The sequence below is a fragment of the Wyeomyia smithii genome, chromosome 2, assembly GCF_029784165.1.
Source record: "Wyeomyia smithii strain HCP4-BCI-WySm-NY-G18 chromosome 2, ASM2978416v1, whole genome shotgun sequence".
Classification (NCBI taxonomy): Eukaryota; Metazoa; Arthropoda; class Insecta; order Diptera; family Culicidae; genus Wyeomyia; species Wyeomyia smithii.
The window spans coordinates 18,723,512-18,742,583 of NC_073695.1; the positions used below are offsets into that span (position 1 = coordinate 18,723,512).

Sequence of the window (19,072 nt, forward strand, 5' to 3'; positions counted from 1 at the left end):
GAAACATCCAGTTAGGATCACCGTGCCGATTCGTATACAAGGATACTCATACAAGAGGTGTATTTCTGTGATATTGATATTGCTGTTGAGCAGCTACTAGCAACATAGGAAAATTTTAATGTTTTTTCAATTGTCATTTTTGATTTGGCTGGAACTTTGCTCAGATGTTCCTATAGGCTAAACATATCATTCTGTGGTATTATTTTTTTTTAAGTCACGACTAACTTTTGAAAAGGGCTTTTGTAAAATTGGTAAATGGTAATGGATGATTAAAAATATTTTGAAAGCCAGAACGGTTTTGGCTAAGTTGTAGATAATACTTATTTCTTCAAAAAATGAAAAAAAAATGACTGCAAATACGCTTCAATTAAAGTCGTGTCGCATTCCAAATGTAATTTTCAAGCTGTATGGAAAATGTTGACTGTTTACACTTGCTTAAAACATATTTTTGTAATTTTAAACCTAAAGGACCACCTCGGAGGAAAATGAGGGAATCGTTTCAATCAAATATCACACATTAATAACGTCCTACGACGATATAAGAAATGATTTTATGCTATTGACTTTAATATCTCAAATGAATTAAATAATGGTTCATTATGTACACTAAGTTAGCCATCATGATAAAATTTTAAATTTCTACAATTTTTTTCCCCTTTTTCGACTAAAATTTGCCTTGCCCCCAATACGTTCTCAATTTTTGAAAAAAGAAGGTCAATTGCGTGAAATCAATGAGAATGTTTTTCATGAGTGTCATCTCCATAGCTGCCATCAGGGAGGATACTTAAACTGGTAAACACAGATGGAGATGAGATACTAGCTTTTCAACCATTCCTTTGAATTTTGATGCTCCTAGCAAAGATAACTTTTTCAGAGATTTAAATAAGTTTTCCCGTAAGCAACGAACGTAGAAGCGACGAACCCGGCGAGAAATTTCTCTGCGGCGTTTTGATGCAATTATACATTTACTAGGGGCCTCAAAACTCTTAGGAACGACCAGAGAAGTGCCTAGAAAAAAAACTGGCCAAAATAAGAAAAAAAATTTTTAATCTTTTTGGTGCCGCTATATTTTTTTTGCAGCTTGAATAGATGCTTTACGAAATGCAATCATTCGATTCAGTTTTAACTATATTTACATATGCTGAGAGTGCTGTAAACATTGACAAATTTTCAAGCTTCTTTTTTGGAAATCGAATCATTAACAACTTGTGCCAGGCGTCAAAAAATGACATTTGATCAATATTTTGCAGTAAATGAATTCTCTATGTTCAATTCCAGTAAACCGGTTGATAGAAATTCCGGAACTAAAAATTTTAACTTCTCTTAGGAACTTTTCGAAATTAGTGATTTTATGTACTTTTAAGCGTTTTCAATATTGACAAAGATATCAAATTCCGTGGAATCCTATCATATAAACTTCGGGGGAATGAAAGTTCATATCATCACGAACATATTCGTGTTAATATCTCATCCGGCAACGTCCGGATTAAAATACCTGGGTCTCTGCCTCATGCTCCAAACACAGCCGAAAAACAATGATTAAATGAAATCAAATTTATTTTCGCTTCACAATCAAATATTACCCAACATATTGCTAAATAGGAGCGAAAATAAGTTTGGCCAGGTTTTCATTCGAGTTGCTCCTCTGTGGAACGGTTAAAAGTTATAATTTTTCATTTTTCCGGTTAAAGTTTAGAGAATTTTTTTTCGCTTCTGTCGACTAGTGTTATCAGTTACCAATTGTTAATTGAAAACGACCGTGCTTACTCTACTGATTTTGATGATGTTAATAAACAATTTGCTGTTGCTATGCCAAAACGTGTTAAAATCTGCTAAAACCATGAATTAGTATTAAACTAAATAAATGCTGTTATTCCCTTCCAGCTGGTCTTGAGATACGATGCTGGCCTAACAAGCCAGTCGTAGTAGATTCGAGTCCCGGTTCGGGTGAGAATGTTAGTTTCAGCAGGATCGTTGCGCTAGCCCTGAAATTGTCCTGTACACTAAAACAGTTGGCTGCGATGTCTATATAAAATAAACAGAAGGTCGAGTTCCAATACGGAATGTAGCACCAAGGCTTTGCTTTGCTTCAAATTTGTTTTGAATTGGAAATGCTCTATAGTGTCTTTTATCTCTGCTTTTTTATACTGAGAGGCCTTCTGAATTGTTGATATGTCATCACCGCTCTTAGCTTTATCGGTTTATCAACATTTTTCATATTTTAGCGTAATGTTCTGTTATGCAAATATTTATTTTAATTTCTTGAAAAATCTCACATTATGTTTTGGAAAAAACTGTTCTCTTTTGAACGATTCATGCAAGACAATCAGAAAAAGCCTGGTCACTTTTTTCAAGTTTTTAAGTCACTTTTTGGTCACTTTTTTCGAGCTTTGAAGTCACTTTTTGGTCACTTTTTTCGGAATTTTGGTCACTAAAGTCACTTTTTCTGACCAGTTTGACCACTTTCAGCCCTGTATAAGTTCCATCCGTCCCAATCCACCTGATCTTTATTCTATACGTTGTTGAAGTTATCGAAAAAATATGCTGAAATTAAGGCTGTGCGAGATTTCGAATGATTTCGTATAATTTCGCAAAACTCGAAATTTCGCGAAATTTCGGTTTCGCGAAATTGCCGAAAAATTTCGTTGAATTTCGCTAAATTCCGCCTAAAGTTTCGCGAAATTAAACTTCCAATTTCGACGATTACGAAATTTCGCGAAATTTCGGACCAAATTTCCGATGCACATTATTACATTATTTTGGTTTGTGCTCATTGCGACTATAAATTAAATTGAATATATCTCAACAGTTATCTGGTATACTAAGTCAGACATAGAAGAATAAACTCTCAGCCGGTAATTTTTGTATCAAAAAACCACAAAAAATCACGCGGGGGGTGTGGGGGTTAATGAATAGACCACGTAGTCTTTTTTCTGACTTATAATTTATTATTGCCACTAAGTCAAGACGAAGCTTTCGCAATTTTTTAATTAATAAATTTATTTGACACGACTTGATAATTAATAAGTGTCACGGAAAGATTGAGAGTTGTCAGCAATTAATTGTAATCAAATTTGTGAAACGTATTTCAAATTTATCCGAACGAAGAATTTTTTTTGTTTTAAACAGGCTTTGCCTTATATGGCATTTACTTCTTCAGAATAGTTCTATTTTGCAATGCGTCGGAATTTATGACATTTTTCCTGGAAGTATATTTCAATACTCAACGACCGGTAAAAAAACCAACGTTTTGGTCTTAAAAACAATATATAAGACCTGGATGTTCGTGAACTGTAGGAAGAAAGAAAGATGTTTATATTTTGTTCGACATTCAAAACTTTGTAATTTATTAAAAAAACTAAGTTACAAATCCGATACCTGAAAATCACTAAAAGTAAGGTTTCACTTATTATCAACTAAATATTGATGATTTATAGATGAGTATACAATTTACCATAACTATAAGCGAAAAATTTATCGTAGATGATCAAACTGCCTAAACAAATTTTATTTATTTTGATACTCAACAACAAATTAAAAATCATTTTGAATATACTCAACAGAATAGAGTATTTTAAATTACTTTCAGGTAAGAAAATTATTATATTTGTTAAAGACAATGAAATATTATTAAAAATTAAACAACCATTATCTATTTGTTATTTTGGTTTTGAGAAAATGATATTACTGAAAGTTCTATTTACAATTTGCGCAATAACTAATAATCAGTTTTCTTAAACCTTCATTTTTTTATAAATTTTTCATACTTTATTGTACATATATTTGCAGAATAAGATCACAATACAAAAGACCACGAAAGACCACGAAAGATCACGGGGGAAGTAGGAGGGTATAAAAGGGATCAAAATATGACCACGTAGCTTAGGAATGGTCCCAAATGCATTTTATTATTTTTGGTGTCGCAGAAACTCACAGGGCATATTTTTTTAGGACAAAATTATTTTCTACAACCTTACCAGAGACACTAGTTATGCCAGTCAAACAAACCGATTTAGCTGAAAAAATAATTTAATCTCCAATTGGGCACTCTGTGGGTAATTAAAATATTTTTATAATCGAAACAGTTGGTTTGATTGGCATAGTGCCTTTGGCAAAGTTGTAGATAAAAATATTGTCCTTCCATGTTGTAATTTTTTTTTAATATAACTTTTTTTGATTTCTTCATCGCTTTGGTATTTTTTTTGTAATTTTTATACAAAAAAAAAAGATTTTTGAAAATAAGCTTTTTTATATTAATTTTGATGTTTCTTTTACATTAAAAAATGAATTTTTTGAGTTTTTTTTATCGGAAAGATAAAATTACTATCTAAAAATTTTCCAGAGACGTCACACTAATCAAAAACTTTTGGCTCTGAAAATATTTATAATCACAATAATCCTCCCAAAATAGTATTTTAAATAGCTTCTCAGCTTATAGAATCGTTTATGCAAAGTTTAAGCTAAATCTAAAATGACAAAAAATATTGAAACTGGGACCTTTTTTGTGGAACTGCTCAGTAAAAAAGCAATTTTAAGTTATATTGAAAAATGTGCAAACATATTGAAAACTTTAAAGTTTACAGAATAGTTAACTTAAATTTTGTTTTCCTCGAATTGATGAAGATGTCACTTAGTCTAGTCTGACTAAACGGTGTTAAAAAAAAATCAATAACACTGGTCGGCAAAAGCGAAAAAAAGTTGCCCTAAAGCTCAAAATGGTTGCCCTCCAAAGGTTTTACAGCTTTTTAACCATTCCTGTGAATTTTGCTGCTTTTAGAGAATGCAGAAATGCATCAGAAGGCCGCCGAGGAATTGCTTATCGGATTCGTCGCTTTTACGTTTGCATAGGGAAAAACTCTTTGGAAAAATTATCTTTGCTAGGGACACCAAAACTCACAGGAATGGTTGAAAACCTACCTACCATCTCTCATGTTTTCCAGTTCGAGCTCTAGGACAAAACTTGGATTTTGAATGATGAAAGTGCTATGAAAGAAGGATTACTATTTTAAACATAGTTGCATTCAAACCAAAAGAATCAGTTCAGAAATTTATTAAATTATTATTTACAAAAACATTTCGAGTTTGACCTTTATATCATTTGTATCTATCACGCTACTATTACCTGCAATATAATCTGTAAAAATGAACGCATAAGGATTTTAGTTTTTAACAATTTTGATTTTCTCGTCATTGTCGGTTCCCAAGTAACAATTTAAGTCGTATTGCATTCTTTTAGCGGTTTTCATGACCAATTTCGTAAAATTGCTGTTAACTATCAGAACCTCCTGATAACCGCTATAAGTTTGCTTTACAGCCAGGTGGCCAACTATCAGAACCTCCTGATAATCGCTATAAGTTTGCTTTACAGCCAGGTGGCCCACCCTTGCCAAGCTTATTGAATCAATTATAAGAATGGCAATAAAACTGCTTTAAAACCACATGTAAAGAGTACCGCATACTATAAGCAGCTGGCATTACCTCTTTAAGAGCGCAATAAGTTTGGTTGCATTATTGCGCTCTGCTACTTGCCACAATAAGTCCAAATCAACTTTTCATTGCTTGACAGCAACCGTAATAAGTTGATTTGTTGTACCGTTCCTGCACACACACCAGAACATCACGCCACTTTTTTCAATAAGGAAATCTCTCGTCGCGGGAGAAATGTTTCACCTGTGTTGGTTATCATCGTGCAATCGTTTTTATTTGATGGTGATATTGTAGAAAGATAAGGAATAAGGAGGGGTTTTTGGTAGGTTTTGTAGCTCTCAAGCATATCGTCCCCTTAATGCTAGAACTAGATAACTCGAAATTTGTCGATTTTGAGTTAAGTATGCCATCATATTTATCGCGTCGAGCTTTATAACATATCTAAAACTCGTTGAAAAACGATTACAAGAAAAAAAGTTATTCATCAATTAAAAAACTAGATATCTTAACGAAAAACAAGCGTATTTTGTAATAAAACTAAATAACTCGGTTTTTTGTTGATTTTTCAGTTGCTATAACGGGCCTGAAACGATATGGATGCGTTTCATAAAATCTGAACCTTTAATAATTGCAGTTGATACGTCATCACCAGAATCGGTCAAATTTTCAAACTCGTTTTTCTCGAAACGTCAACTTTCGAGTTATCTAGTTCTAGCATTAAGGGGACGATATGCGCATGAAATTTTGTCGTGCATTTTGAGATCATAGGCGCTTAAAATTTATGCGCCATCAAAATAGTACGGGCTTACAAAAATGATCTCATTGTTAGCAAAAATGAATTGGATTGTTTCAGCTCAGTTTTTCAAAAAAAAAATCTAGCCGTGTTCTTCAATACAGAGATAGATCAAAATCAACTTTGGATATTCAATTTATTTGTTAGTCAGACGACGATTTGATTTTCGTTTCAAGATTATAAAAAGTTTCAAAAATATCAATATGGCGCGGTTGGTAGTTAGTTGGCATTAATCGTAGCCGCAATAAGTCTAGTTCAATGATATATATGTTGTAAGGTGCGGCAAAGGTTGGATGCCTGCATTATTAGAGAAAAATATGGTAAATCCCTGAGGCCTAGACAACTTCATTTTTATAAAAAATCTGACATCACACCGACGATAATGAGGAATCAACAAACTTTGATATAAATAGAGAGGTGCACGAAAAATGCAACGATACATACTTAGTTTAATTGAATATTGAATATATTTCGAAACATATCAATAGTGTCTTGCCCCTACCTTATTTTTAAGGACGCATAATTTAACGACATAGGAAATTATTTTCAACCAAAACAAAACAAACTGGCGATAAAATTTAAAAAAAACTACCGAAAAGTACTAAGTTTGCTGTGTTACTTTATTAGATTTTTGGAGTTCTACGTCATCAATGTTCACAAATGCGCTGCAAGATGCTCTAGAGCATTTTACACACATCTTACGGAGACTGCGACAGAATTCTGCATCACACTAAACCAACTCAGCCGCTTTTGTCTCACCTGTATGTATATCATTGCCTGTATATATTTGTTTACAAGTACGACAGGTTAAAACTGGGCATTTGAATGACCGCAATAAAACTGGTTTCTATGTTATATGACAGCAAGCTGGAGTGGTTTTATGGGGCAATAGATAGTAATAATAAAACCAATAATAAAGCAAAATCGCATTGACTCTTGCCGGTTTTATTGGAAGTTTTATTAGAGTTTTATTGACAGCTATCAGTGTTCATTACGACTTGCTATTTTTGGCAACGGGTTTAATCGCCATAAAACCGTTGGAAATATTCATTGCTGTGATATAACCGTTAGAAAACCAAGTAGCTATAGAATTGTTACTTGGGTTTATCGATATCTGAATATTGTAATGCTATGTTTCAGAAACATTTATTTTATTTTTCGAAATTTCGCGAAATTTAGAGACCAATTTCGTTTCGTCTCGAGAACTCGAAATCCATCTTGATTTCGTTTCGACTAATTTGGCGAAACCAAAATTAAGGGTTAATTTCGTTTCGTTTCGTTTCGACACCAGAAAAGCCAGTTTCGCACACCCCTAGCTGAAATGCGCTATAACGGAGCTAACTTTTGTCACCTCACTCTAGATGGAATCGGGAATAAGTCTCAAGAAGTGAAGAGAGCGTGAAAGTGAAATATATTTCACCGTGAAGTGACTCCTGTAATAACTACCAATCTCACTTCACGCAGCTGAATTTTGTCACCTCACTCTAGGTGGAATCGTGAATAGGTCCAAAAAAGTGAAGTGAGCGAGAGTGGAAGTAATGAGTACCACAGTACGAGTAATTGATTTGGGTTAAAACTATTTTTCAAATTTTTCATGTCTGTCGCAGTGTTGTCAGATATTTCAAGCTGCATCATTTAAATTTTTAATTAGGATTGATATAGCTTTTTTTGAGTTTGATCTTTTTTTCTAGCAGCATTTTAAGATTATCAGGTACTAATTTGAAAACAATTTTATAATTATTACTATTACTATTACTATTACTATTACTATTACTATTACTATTACTATTACTATTACTATTACTATTACTATTACTATTACTATTACTATTACTATTACTATTACTATTACTATTACTATTACTATTACTATTACTATTACTATTACTATTACTATTACTATTACTATAAGCTATTTTGTTTTTAGATGCGTTTAGATGCGCTTTAGAACGGTTTCTTCTGGAATTATTTTCAGTTTTGGCTTCTTTGCTGCTCTACTGAATTTCGATCATGTATTTTTTTTTCTGGTTGTTCTGTCTTTAAGTTGGAGATTTGGGTTAAATGATTTTATTTTCATGCTTTTTATGTTGCGTTTTTTGGTTTATATTCCTAAGCTTCTAAAGTTCTTTTGGTTATTTCAGGGTGCCTTTTTGGGGTGTTATTTTGCTTCATGTTTTGATTGCATTCATGAGGAATTCAAATAAATTTGGTAAATTCCTCTTCTTTGGTTTTTAGCGATCTTCTTTGGTTTTTAGGTGTTATGAAATTTTGTGAGACCTTGTGCTCTGGTCTATTTTTTTACTTTAGCAATATTTTCCAGGTATTTTAGGCTGAATTCTGATCGTCTTGATTGTTCTGTTCTTTTGAACGCTTATGATCATTTTCAGTTAAACTTAAATCAGATTTTCCTTCCAATATGTTTTGGGATATGGAAACATTTTAAGAAAATCCAAATTTGTCGCCGGTTTCATGATTTTTATTCTTACTTCATTGTTTTACATACATATTACATTATTTTTTCACAAAATCAAACATGCTGAAATAAACCAAAGTGAGTTTAATAAGTAAGCTTAATGGTTTTCATTGAATTAATTTTTTTGTATGTTTAATTTTTAAATAAATCACAGAACCGAACGTTTTTCAAACTTTCTTTGTAGCAAAATATTCACGTGGACAAAGAGGGAGGAGGGTGAGTCCACGATTGTCCACTGGAGAGGACGGGAAGTCTAAAATAACGGTTTTTCTGTGCGAGTGGAATGAAGACGGCCCAGTAGACATTTTCGCATGTTTTTTTTTGGTTCCCACCAGAATTATTCCTTCAACTGAAAACAAAAAAAAAGGTTAAGGTATCCTCTCGTTTAAGATAAATTTAAACACACTTGATTACAGTATACGTATACGTAATACGAAAGTTTTTTTTTTTATTTTTAAATTTAGGCCGATACAAATTTTATTTTCATTTTATGTCCCCCTTCCCCCCCTCTCTTCAAAAATGTTGAAAATTGGAAGGGGAAGAAAAAAAGTTCAAGCCGTTTTGTTAATATTATTGACTTTTCGACAGCGTATATGCTTAATTTAGCAACAAACAAGTCCAGTGACAGTGAAAGTGTCATAAAAAGGGAAGCCAAATGATTAATAATGGTAATAATGTAGTATTTTTAAACACACTTCTGCATGCAAGTTACAAACGTCGTAACTTGCACACATTTTTTTAATGAAAGCTTTTGCTTTTTATTCTTCTCAGTGTTATTTATTTTTTGCCCTCCTCTTAGCTAACTTTGATAACCGTAGACATAAAAACTATTTAAAATTTGTATCAGCCTTATGCGCCTTGAACAATTAAACAACCATACATTATAAATATCGAATCTTTATACCATCCAGTATCGCAATCTTAACTTGTAGTTAAATAACCCAATGTGAGTATTTCGGGGAAAAAAAAAATAGTTCAGCAAAACAGAAGTTGATAGCATTACCTACTTACTTACTAACCGCGGGCATTTCGTTGTTGTTGTCGCTGTGCTTTAGTAATTCGATATTTCTTAAGTTCCTCCCACTCCGAGAGCAGCAGCCCTCATGCCCATTGAATATGAGAGATTGCGTAGTAATAACAAGTACATGCCAGGACTTGTGTATCTAGGTCAGCGGTCGTTAGGACAGATTTTTGTTTTTTTTTTTCTTAATGGGGACCGCGTTTTTCCCTCATTTTACTGCGTGTTTCGATAAGCCATGAGGTAATCACGTCGTAATCGATAAAGTTAAAGAGAATGGAGGAATACAGCATATTAGTAAGTGTGATTTTCTCGCTGTGATTGCGGGTACTATTTTTTTCGCATCTGTCACTGATTTTCACTACGATTTATGAGAAAGAATGTTTCATGAATTAAAGCGTTATAATCTATGTCTTGAAATTCTTCAATTTTTTTTCTCATCTATTCTATTCTACTTATTTGATTTGAAGCAGAAATTTCAACATCTACTGATTATTTTTCCATAAATCCTCTTTACCTGTTTTTAAGCACATTTCAATTGAAATAGCAACCTCTAAATTGGCTTTACAGTAAATAATAATAACAGTAACGTTCAACAGGTGAAACAGATCGTTTACTTTTGCCTTGTGCTCTCTTGTGGCAACATAAACGACCAAACTTTTGCCGGGTCTGGAACGATGCTTTGGAGGAAGTGAGCCGAATTACGTAATGTTTATTAAATTAATAATCAAAACTTTCACTTTTGGGAGCAGTCTGCTGTATACACAGTTTTCTATCGTTACCGTTCATTCGACATTCGATGGTTCACTTACGCAAATGCATCGATATTTTCACAATACATCCATAAATCAGGTGGTCATATTTCGGATGATTGTTATACCACGCCCACTCTCCATGCGAAGATAACCGTGGGATTAGTGTTATATTTTTCTAAAGTTACAACAACACCCTTTAAATCTCAGGCCTAATAATGAAAGAGTTAAAAAGAGGGACAAGCTTTTTTTTAACTATAGAAGCCAAATTTGTCAGCAGAGCAATAATGAAACTTGAATCGGAAAAAAAAGAATTTGTCTTCAGCCTTCCAGTTCCAAAAACTCTCACGTTCCTCCAAATGGTCACGTGGTTTAGGAACGACCCCTCAGCGGCTGTTCGCTTCACTTTCCATACAACTGCACCTGTCTGCCTTTCCAGTCTAGAATTTTTTCCCAACTTTTCGCCCAAATTAGTTCAGCAATCACTGCGCTAGCTGCCAAAGCGGAACCCCACACAAGCACCAGAATGGCCGGTTCCGTGTCCACCAAGCTAACCGGTACGAATTTGCCTCCTCCTCCGGTACATTTGGGTTTTTTAGTGTAGAAATTAGAATTTTCCCGATACTGAATGCCGTGCTCGTTGAGACGGAATAATCTGAAAAAAAAATCATTCACTGGAAATAATTGCTTTTTTGCCTAATTAGTACAGTACCCAATTTTGACATGCTCTTTGTAGGATGAATTCTTTTGAATCGCATAGTACGGATCGACTACCTGCAGATACTGAATCTCCTGCAGACCACACTTTTCGTCCTCCTGATAGGTTTCGCTGATGACCTTGTAACCAACACCTTGTTCAACGTGAAATGCATACAATCCGTGCCGGATTTTATTGATTCCTTGCTCTAACTGGATGAAGCTCTCCGATCCATCCGGTTGACGAATTTTTCGCTCGTAGATCGCCTGACGTGTCGGTTCCGTCGCATGGGTGAAGTAGTACCTATTGAAGACTGTGTCGTGAGCTCCAAATTTCAACCGAGACGCGAGCAGGTCTTCTAGTGTTCGAATTTTTGTCGATGGACTCTGCAGCAGAGCAACGATGTTGGCCGAGTAGCACACGTACAGGAACATTAGAATTGTGAACGTAATCATGGTGATGGTTCTAGCGGAGCAACTGCGGGGCAGGGTAGATGAGCCCTGCTGGCAGGTCGCTCCGTATATCATTAGCAGCGTATCGCGGAATGTCGGCCGTAGAATGCTAGGATCGCGTGGATCATCCTGAATTAGCGGAACTCGCCATTCGGCTAGCGCAGTCAAAACCAACAATCCGGAGGATAGTAGAATTACTAACACTATGCATAACCAAACGATCTGCAATCAAAATGACTTCCACTAATTAAATAAGTCGATACTATCATGGCGATACTAGTCGTACATCATCGAATGGGAGCAGGAATACGTTTTCGGTGAACGAAAGTTTCGGCGATCGGAAGATGAATTTCGATCGAGTTGCTGACGTCATGGCAACGTAGTCGATTACGGCGATTCGATCACTGGTAAAGAACAACGGTGAGGCACCAAGGTCTGCGGTTTTGTGTGAAAGTTCCCCAATCATGCCGTCCCAACGTTTCGTTGTAGTATTATAGTAACCCCAGCTGGTCACTACTGAGTAATTTGTTCGGGCCCCCATGTAGTGTATCAGTTCATTCGTAAGAACGTAGTTTACCTTCGTGATGGTATCGATGTGTTTATCTCTTTCGAGTGATTTAAAATAAGGAGTAAATGTGTGTTAGTAGAACAAATTATCAAAATTTTACTTATAATCCGTTAGATGATGCAGCGTTTCCGGAATGGTGACAACCATCGAAGCACGAAGCATGTGTCCACGAAGATTTAACCTCCTGACGGAGGTAACCACCAGGCCACGACGGTCAGTGAAGCTTCCATTAGTCCAAGTTCCGAACGTTTCCACCGTCAACGGTTCATCATATCCGGTACGGAAAACGTAATTCACAACAAAATCTTCCGGTCCTCGTCGAATCATGAGTATAATTTCGCTACTGACCAGCAGAGGTAGTTCGGAAAGCTGATCCAAGTACTGGCGTGTCTGGATTTCCTCATCAAGCTTCTTTTTAAGCAGCTCCGAATCTAACACCAGCCAGCGATACTTCATGTAAAGTAGTTGTCCAGCTGACTTCAACAGATCGGCTGTGTTGGGACAGCATAAATCTACCACGAGAAACATTTGATGATCGTTGATGTCCTCTTCGAAGTGACTTATGTGATCTCCGGTAAACAACGTTAAATAGCGATCGTTGAGAGCGTTGAAGAACTGCAGCCTACTCGACTCCTGCCAGCAACTCATGAAAGTCACTTTGAGTGGATACTTAATCGTTTCTAGAACACTCACTAAAACTAAGGGGACGGTCTGATCGAAAGCTGCGATTGTTCTCCCGAGGAATAGTATAAATAGAAAACTTCCTATCAGGTCCATTTTGTGTTGCTTTGCAACTGGAATTGTGACTGAAAATTTTACTGCTGGAATGTACTTTATATAGTTTTATTGTTTGTCTCTATATTGACTAAGCAAACATGATTAAAAAAAATTGTTCAATTTTTCCTAGGGAACAGTGGGATATTTTCGGACGTAATTGAGCGAACAATTGGTTCAAGTTAAAAAAGTACTTTTATAGCTCGAAAACAGTTATACACATGTTGAGTATACAAATCGGACTAAATCACACCGATAGAAAGATGGACTGTTGTTGATTTTTGCCGTGTTGTATTGTGCTAACGTCTATGTACACGAGTGTGAAAGCGACAGTCTTTCGGTTTTTACTATTTCTACGCCATGGAAGTTATTTATTTTTTTCAGTTATTGATTCGAATAAAAAAAAGCTCAATTCAGAGTGCAATAAATCAAAATAGGGTTTTATTATCTATTGGAGAGCGTATTTTATTACTGAATAGTCTGATTATTTAACACAAAGAGAAAGAAGCAATGTGATTTCGAACTTGATTGACTAATTTTGACAGTTTAGAAATCGAACGATGGAAAGATTTGTTTCATACCTAAATGCTAACAACTATTGCACGGTGATATTTAACAGTGATTGTATATTTACAGTATATTTCGTAGCTAACAGATGTAGAGATTCAACCGTTGTTTAGACAGAGTTTTCTTCAAGGTTCTGAAAAAAAAAACGAAGTACAGTAAACATTATTTCGTTATTATTTTTTGTGGTAGGTTTAGGCTTACCTGCATCAACGGACTGATTGCCCTCGGTACCCCGCTAGAGTATAGATGTAGAGTTCCGTTGGAGCCTCGTGCTGTATTACCACCGTGAGAAACTGCAGGAGGTCCCAGCAGGGTTGTCGTTGTTGCCGAAGATGCGCAGCTTTCCCGTTTGTTATAGGTTAGCGGTCTGAAATCAGAGTTCTGGAGTCAGTATTGGACATTAGCCAACCTGAGGATGTCGAAAATCGTGAATCGGAAACAAATAAGTTGAATGATGAATATGAAAAAAAAGAAACTCCGGGGTAAAAAATCTAGGATAAAAAAAACGAAACCCTAAATCTAAGGTTTAAATTCTGAAACGAGAAAAACCATGTCGACCATTTTTGTTTTGAATGAAACTTTTCGCACGTATAGACTGTTACTAAAATACAACAAAATATTAAGGAGTTTTTTTATCATTGTATTCTCAAGTATGCTTAACAATAATGTTTTCTTTTAATTTTTAATTCACTATGTTATATTTTTGTACGCGAGTTCTCTAATTTCATTTTTAACACCACTTATAAACTTTTGCACAGTGCCCTCTCCGACCATTTCCACCAGTTCCAGTCAAGCTTTCTAGAGTTTTTTGACATTTACCGCTGGTTTCAGTAATGACAGGAAGCAAGATCGCCGCAGCATATGCCCGTTTCGGCATCTTGGCACTATTGGACAACAGAGCATCGAAAGGAAGCCCGGTTCCGGTAGTAGACGGCCCTAAGCGACAAGAAGCTCCAAAGGATACTGAAGAGGAAGATCGAGGGAAAAGTGGCTACATCGCTGCATGCGCTTGGTCGGGAGGTCGGTGCAACCGGCCAAACAGTGAAATAGTACCTAACGAACATGGATATACATGTCAGGAAGCGGCAGTCTTTTCCACTGGTCTCGGAGCTGCAAGTAACGACGCAGCGTTTGCGGCTGAATAAGATGGTGAAGTCGATTTCCCGGCGAATCGTGATGTGGTGATGGACGACGAGACCTATCTGATCCCGAATGACAACGACTGGCAAAGCACTTCGCATTTCACTTCCCCCATGAAGGAAGTGTGCTCCGAGGTGAAGTTCATTTCGCACACCAACTACTTTGCTGTGGCTGACAATCAGCGAAAAGAGCCAGTTGCGTTTCATCGAGAATTTCAGGGCAAACCTGAAGCGTAAGACATACTTCAACAATTTTCTCGCGAAAATTGAGGAGGAATTGATAAATAAAACGAAGAAAGAACTCAAAAACATGCATACGTACTCAGTATGTGAATAGAGCGGAGAAAAAATTCACCGCTCACTTCTCTTTCAAGTCGTTTCACGGAGTAAAAAGTGCTGTCCGAGTGTAGCTACTCCGCGATAACTATTTTGATCGATCGATCAGTATGTGCCCACCACACAGCTGTTTTCTGCACTTCATAGTGTCTCTACCACTTACAGAGAGACAAATACGCGTCCAGCTGCTCCCCTATCTGAGAGAAACAAGAGAGGTGAATCACTCTGAAGACAAATAATTAAACAAAAACAATCAATTAGTCTCATTGAAAAAAAAAATTAATTTAGTAAAAAAATAGTCACTGCAAGCGCCCAAAATAATGTAACCAAGGTTAATTTAGTATTACAATTAACATTATTCGAACATTATTCAGAATATGGAGTCAAATGTAGTTTTGGTGTAGTCCGGAAAGTGGAAAAAACACCTACTAGGTAAAAGTGTAGTCCTGGTGTAGCTACACCGCAAAAACGAATTCGACATAAGTGAACTCGACCGGAACGAGCAACGCAATCTATTTTTTCTCTCCCACAACTATCAAACCTCTTTTCCTCTTCTGCCATGCTCAATATCCAAACTGTAAAAAGCACCGCAGATAGCTTTGCTGTGTAATTATTGTGCGTAATGTACATGCGTGTGAGAAAGTACACTATAGTTCATTGTATCTCAAGAGAGAGATTTCAGATTCTACCAAAAAAAAGCAAAGTCTTGGTCGAGCTGAGACTCGAACCTACGACGACTGGCTTGTTAGGCCAGCATCGTATCTCGAGACCATCTGGGAAAGAGTAAGAGATTTTACCACGGTGCTTTTTCGGAAGCTCGCCAGATACACATGGTCCGTCGTTCTCTTCTAGCATGTGCGTTGATTTGCTCTTTAGTGTGAGAGCAGCTGTTTTCGCAGTGAAAGATATTCTCGGGCACTCTAAAGAGTTTCTGAGAAGAAAAGACAAGCCTGACTGCCGGAAAGCCGCTCGCAAGGGCGTAGAATTTTTTTTCAAGCAAGCTAATATAATTGCCTCCCATAAGAAAATTATCAAACTCAAATAGGTAGGGTATCGGCTCTATTATCGTCAGGTTTTACCTATTATCGTCCGGGGGGTAAATGATGTCCTCGAGCGTTAATTTCTTGCATGATTGTTCTTCATAATGCAGATCATCTTCCTGCAAAAGATTAGTTTTCTATGACTTCAGTAATCCCCTGGACGATAATTGGACAAACCTGACGATAATTGAGTCGATACCCTATCTGTCTTTTTATCATTCCTGGTATCTGTCTTTTTATAATTCCAGAAAAGCCCAGTTTTTTAATGCAAACATTAATTCAACAATTTTTGCGGAAAACAGCCTAAAATTATCAGAATGATGTACAGCAGCCAAAAATCGACTACAGACGCCATTTTGGCAGTGGTGGGCACCGCTAATCGAAAATTTCGCGACGCTAATCGCTAAGCCGCTAACCGGAAAATTTAGCTCGATAATCGCTAAACGCTAACCGCTTAACCCACATTAGCGGAGCTTTCGCTAATCGCTAATCGCTAACTTTTTAATATGTAAATAGTCATATCGCTATAATTATTGCTCGTGTTTTGTAAGATTTGGACCACTTTGATCTTTTTTGGTTAAACAAACGAAAACAATTACTTTTTAAAGCTAAGTATTTACAATAAGAGGTTCACGAAACGGTATTCATATTTCTTTTTGTAAAAACAAGAATAACAAAAGTTATTTAGCTTGCATTGAAAACAGATACTATATTTTCATAAAAATTCATTTATTATCTGAATCGAAAAAGTAGAACCAAAGTTGTCATAATTTCAAGCGCATTGCAATTTACCAAAGTTCTTGGTGTGCCGAAAATTTAATCTAGACCTTGTGCTTGTTCTTCAAAATGCTCCTGTGGCTTGTACGATAACTGGAACTCCATTCTAGGGTAAAAAAACTGACAAAAGTAACTTTCGCAGTAAAGGATGTTCATCTTTCGAATCAATTTACGTACGCCATCAGCAATTCACAGTTTTTCTGAATATTTCTATTGTCGCTTCTCTACAAAATTTAGCGAATTAGCGATTAGCGTTTCGAAGGCCAAAATTTTAGCGACGCTAACAGTTTCGCTAACCAGCTCAAAAATTAGCGAAATCGCTAAATCGCTAACTGAATTTTAGCGTCGCTAATTAGCGAATTAGCGGAATGGTGCCCACCACTGCATTTTGGTGTTTCCCAATATGGTTATTTCCGGTATCAGATTGATGCCAAGGAACCAGAAATTAACTCCACATGCCATTTTGAAATCCAAGATGACAACCTCTTGTTTCTGCTGCAGCTGAAAATGACTGAATATTATCAGAATCGAAATGATGTATACAAGCAAAAAGGAGAAGATGTTCAATTTATGAAAGGCAGAATCATGAAAGGCAGAATTCTATGACCGTACACACAAGGCAGAATATTTCAAAAGGCGGAAATATGAAAGGCAGAATTTCGAAGAGCACGAAAGGCAGAATCACTGGAAGCAAAACTTGACTCACGATAGCCAAGTGCGTGATGGCAAATTCGTGCGAATCCTGGTCACGGTACTAAAGCAGCTACTCTACATTTATTATTTGTTATTATTTGGTAACCAGACGTAAAAACTGGTTGCAAACAATGACCAGTTTTAGCGGGAGGTGCAAGGCAAGCCTAATTATTAGATCCGAAACGCGCAAACTGGTTTGTCTTAGGTCCTCAAGATTTTCACGGCGTCGCGGAAAGTAGTTTTTCGAAGTTAGGTGTAACTTACACTAGCCTCAACGGCATGTTGGGTATAGTAACCATAAAACAATTCATGCGGCGAAGACGTATAAACGAGGTCAAGGAACCGAGGCGACACAAAGCCTCCTTGGTTTCCCGCCGTCTGAAGCGGCGGCCTCTCGCATACAAACGACTGATCTACTGGATTTCTAGGATTATTCAAACAGGTTTTCTTTCCCTTAGTTAAGTCCGAACGAGGGGTAGCGAGTAAAGACAACATACACTTAGACAGAGTCGGCCAAAGACCGCGAGTGTGTGTTATTAAAGGGAAAATAGATGACACAATGTTAGTAAAGTACATATTCAAAATCTAATCTTTTTTATTACACGCCATAAGTCTTTCAACTCCTTCAAGAACTAAACCTAAAATTATAAACATAAACTGGATCCCATATATTTTGCATTTTATATGTGTTTTTTTTGACAGTAATCAGTCTATTAGATGCTTATTGCATTTTTATTGACGTCGAGAATATCCATTTTACGCAAATATCGCAGGAAAAACAGTCTTCTTTAATAATTGAATCTGTCAGCTATTCCTCAGTTCCAAAGTTTAAATGTGGAAGTCACACAGTAGTCATCAGTTTTGCGTTAAATCGCCAATTTATGAGTCCGAATAATGAAATAAATCCGAAACTTAGAACTTAATTGATTTGATCGGCCTTTCAAACGTTAGATTGCTATTTTGATAAAGTTAAATTTCATTTCCCATGATAAACAAACGAAAAACGCGTCCCTCGAAAGCATACGTTGAAGCAACTGCTACGAATCAATATAGTAATTTTGTCACGTAAATCGTGCTGAACTGGATGGATATACGTGGCCGAGGCAAATGTTTACTCTTCTTCGATCGTTCCATACGATGGGGATTTGATTGCGTAATATCCATCGTAGCATCAAGGTATATACAATTGACGTTTGGAAGATTCACATCAATAGCAATAAAATCAACAGACTAGGAATGGATTTACGAGAGAGCATGGTTGCAAAATAATGCATAGCGATTCGTTTCTGTATTGCGGTCTTTTGAGGGTTGGAAAGTAAAATAAAAATAACTAGGTTTTCACTGTCATGTATTTCCAGCAGGGCCGGTGGTTGATGCGGGTAGTAAGGGTAGTAGTACCCACTCGGAAAATATCCTGTTGCTGATGCTCTGTTGATCTTTGAAATTTTTTTTTTCATTCATCATTAAGTCGCCCCTTGGCTACGGTTTTGTCACACGTGAACCCACACGGGAGACCCTTATCCGTACTACCCACTCAGGAAAATAGTGTGACGCCGGACCCGATTT

The 19,072-nt window shown here is 36.3% G+C and overlaps 3 protein-coding genes across 8 annotated transcripts in view; all 3 read right to left on the reverse strand.

The window, feature by feature from the left end:
• Window positions 1-10,865: 10,865 nt before the first annotated feature.
• LOC129725982 (ionotropic receptor 75a-like) lies at window positions 10,866-12,153 on the reverse strand. Its single transcript, XM_055682486.1, has 3 exons — window positions 11,899-12,153; window positions 11,176-11,834; window positions 10,866-11,118 (listed from the first exon to the last, which is right to left on the reverse strand). The coding sequence occupies exons 1-3, from the start codon at window positions 12,151-12,153 to the stop codon at window positions 10,866-10,868; spliced, it is 1,167 nt and encodes a 388-aa protein (XP_055538461.1).
• Window positions 12,154-12,230: 77 nt separating this feature from the next.
• LOC129725985 (uncharacterized) lies at window positions 12,231-12,957 on the reverse strand. Its single transcript, XM_055682493.1, has one exon. The coding sequence runs from the start codon at window positions 12,955-12,957 to the stop codon at window positions 12,277-12,279; it is 681 nt and encodes a 226-aa protein (XP_055538468.1). The 3' UTR covers window positions 12,231-12,276.
• A 173-nt stretch (window positions 12,958-13,130) lies between these two features.
• The window catches only part of LOC129721256 (diuretic hormone receptor-like), a 157,969-nt gene continuing 152,027 nt past the window's right edge, over window positions 13,131-19,072 (reverse strand). For 3 of the 6 annotated variants that reach the window (XM_055673599.1, XM_055673598.1, XM_055673600.1), the window contains 2 exons: window positions 13,723-13,888; window positions 13,131-13,654 (listed from right to left, as the gene is read on the reverse strand). In XM_055673599.1, the coding sequence (XP_055529574.1) occupies window positions 13,631-13,654; window positions 13,723-13,888 (190 nt within the window). In that variant the 3' untranslated portion in view covers window positions 13,131-13,630. Of the gene's footprint in view, window positions 13,655-13,722; window positions 13,889-19,072 lie in introns of those variants that run through there. The other 3 variants (XM_055673602.1, XR_008727373.1, XR_008727374.1) reach the window with 3 other exon arrangements.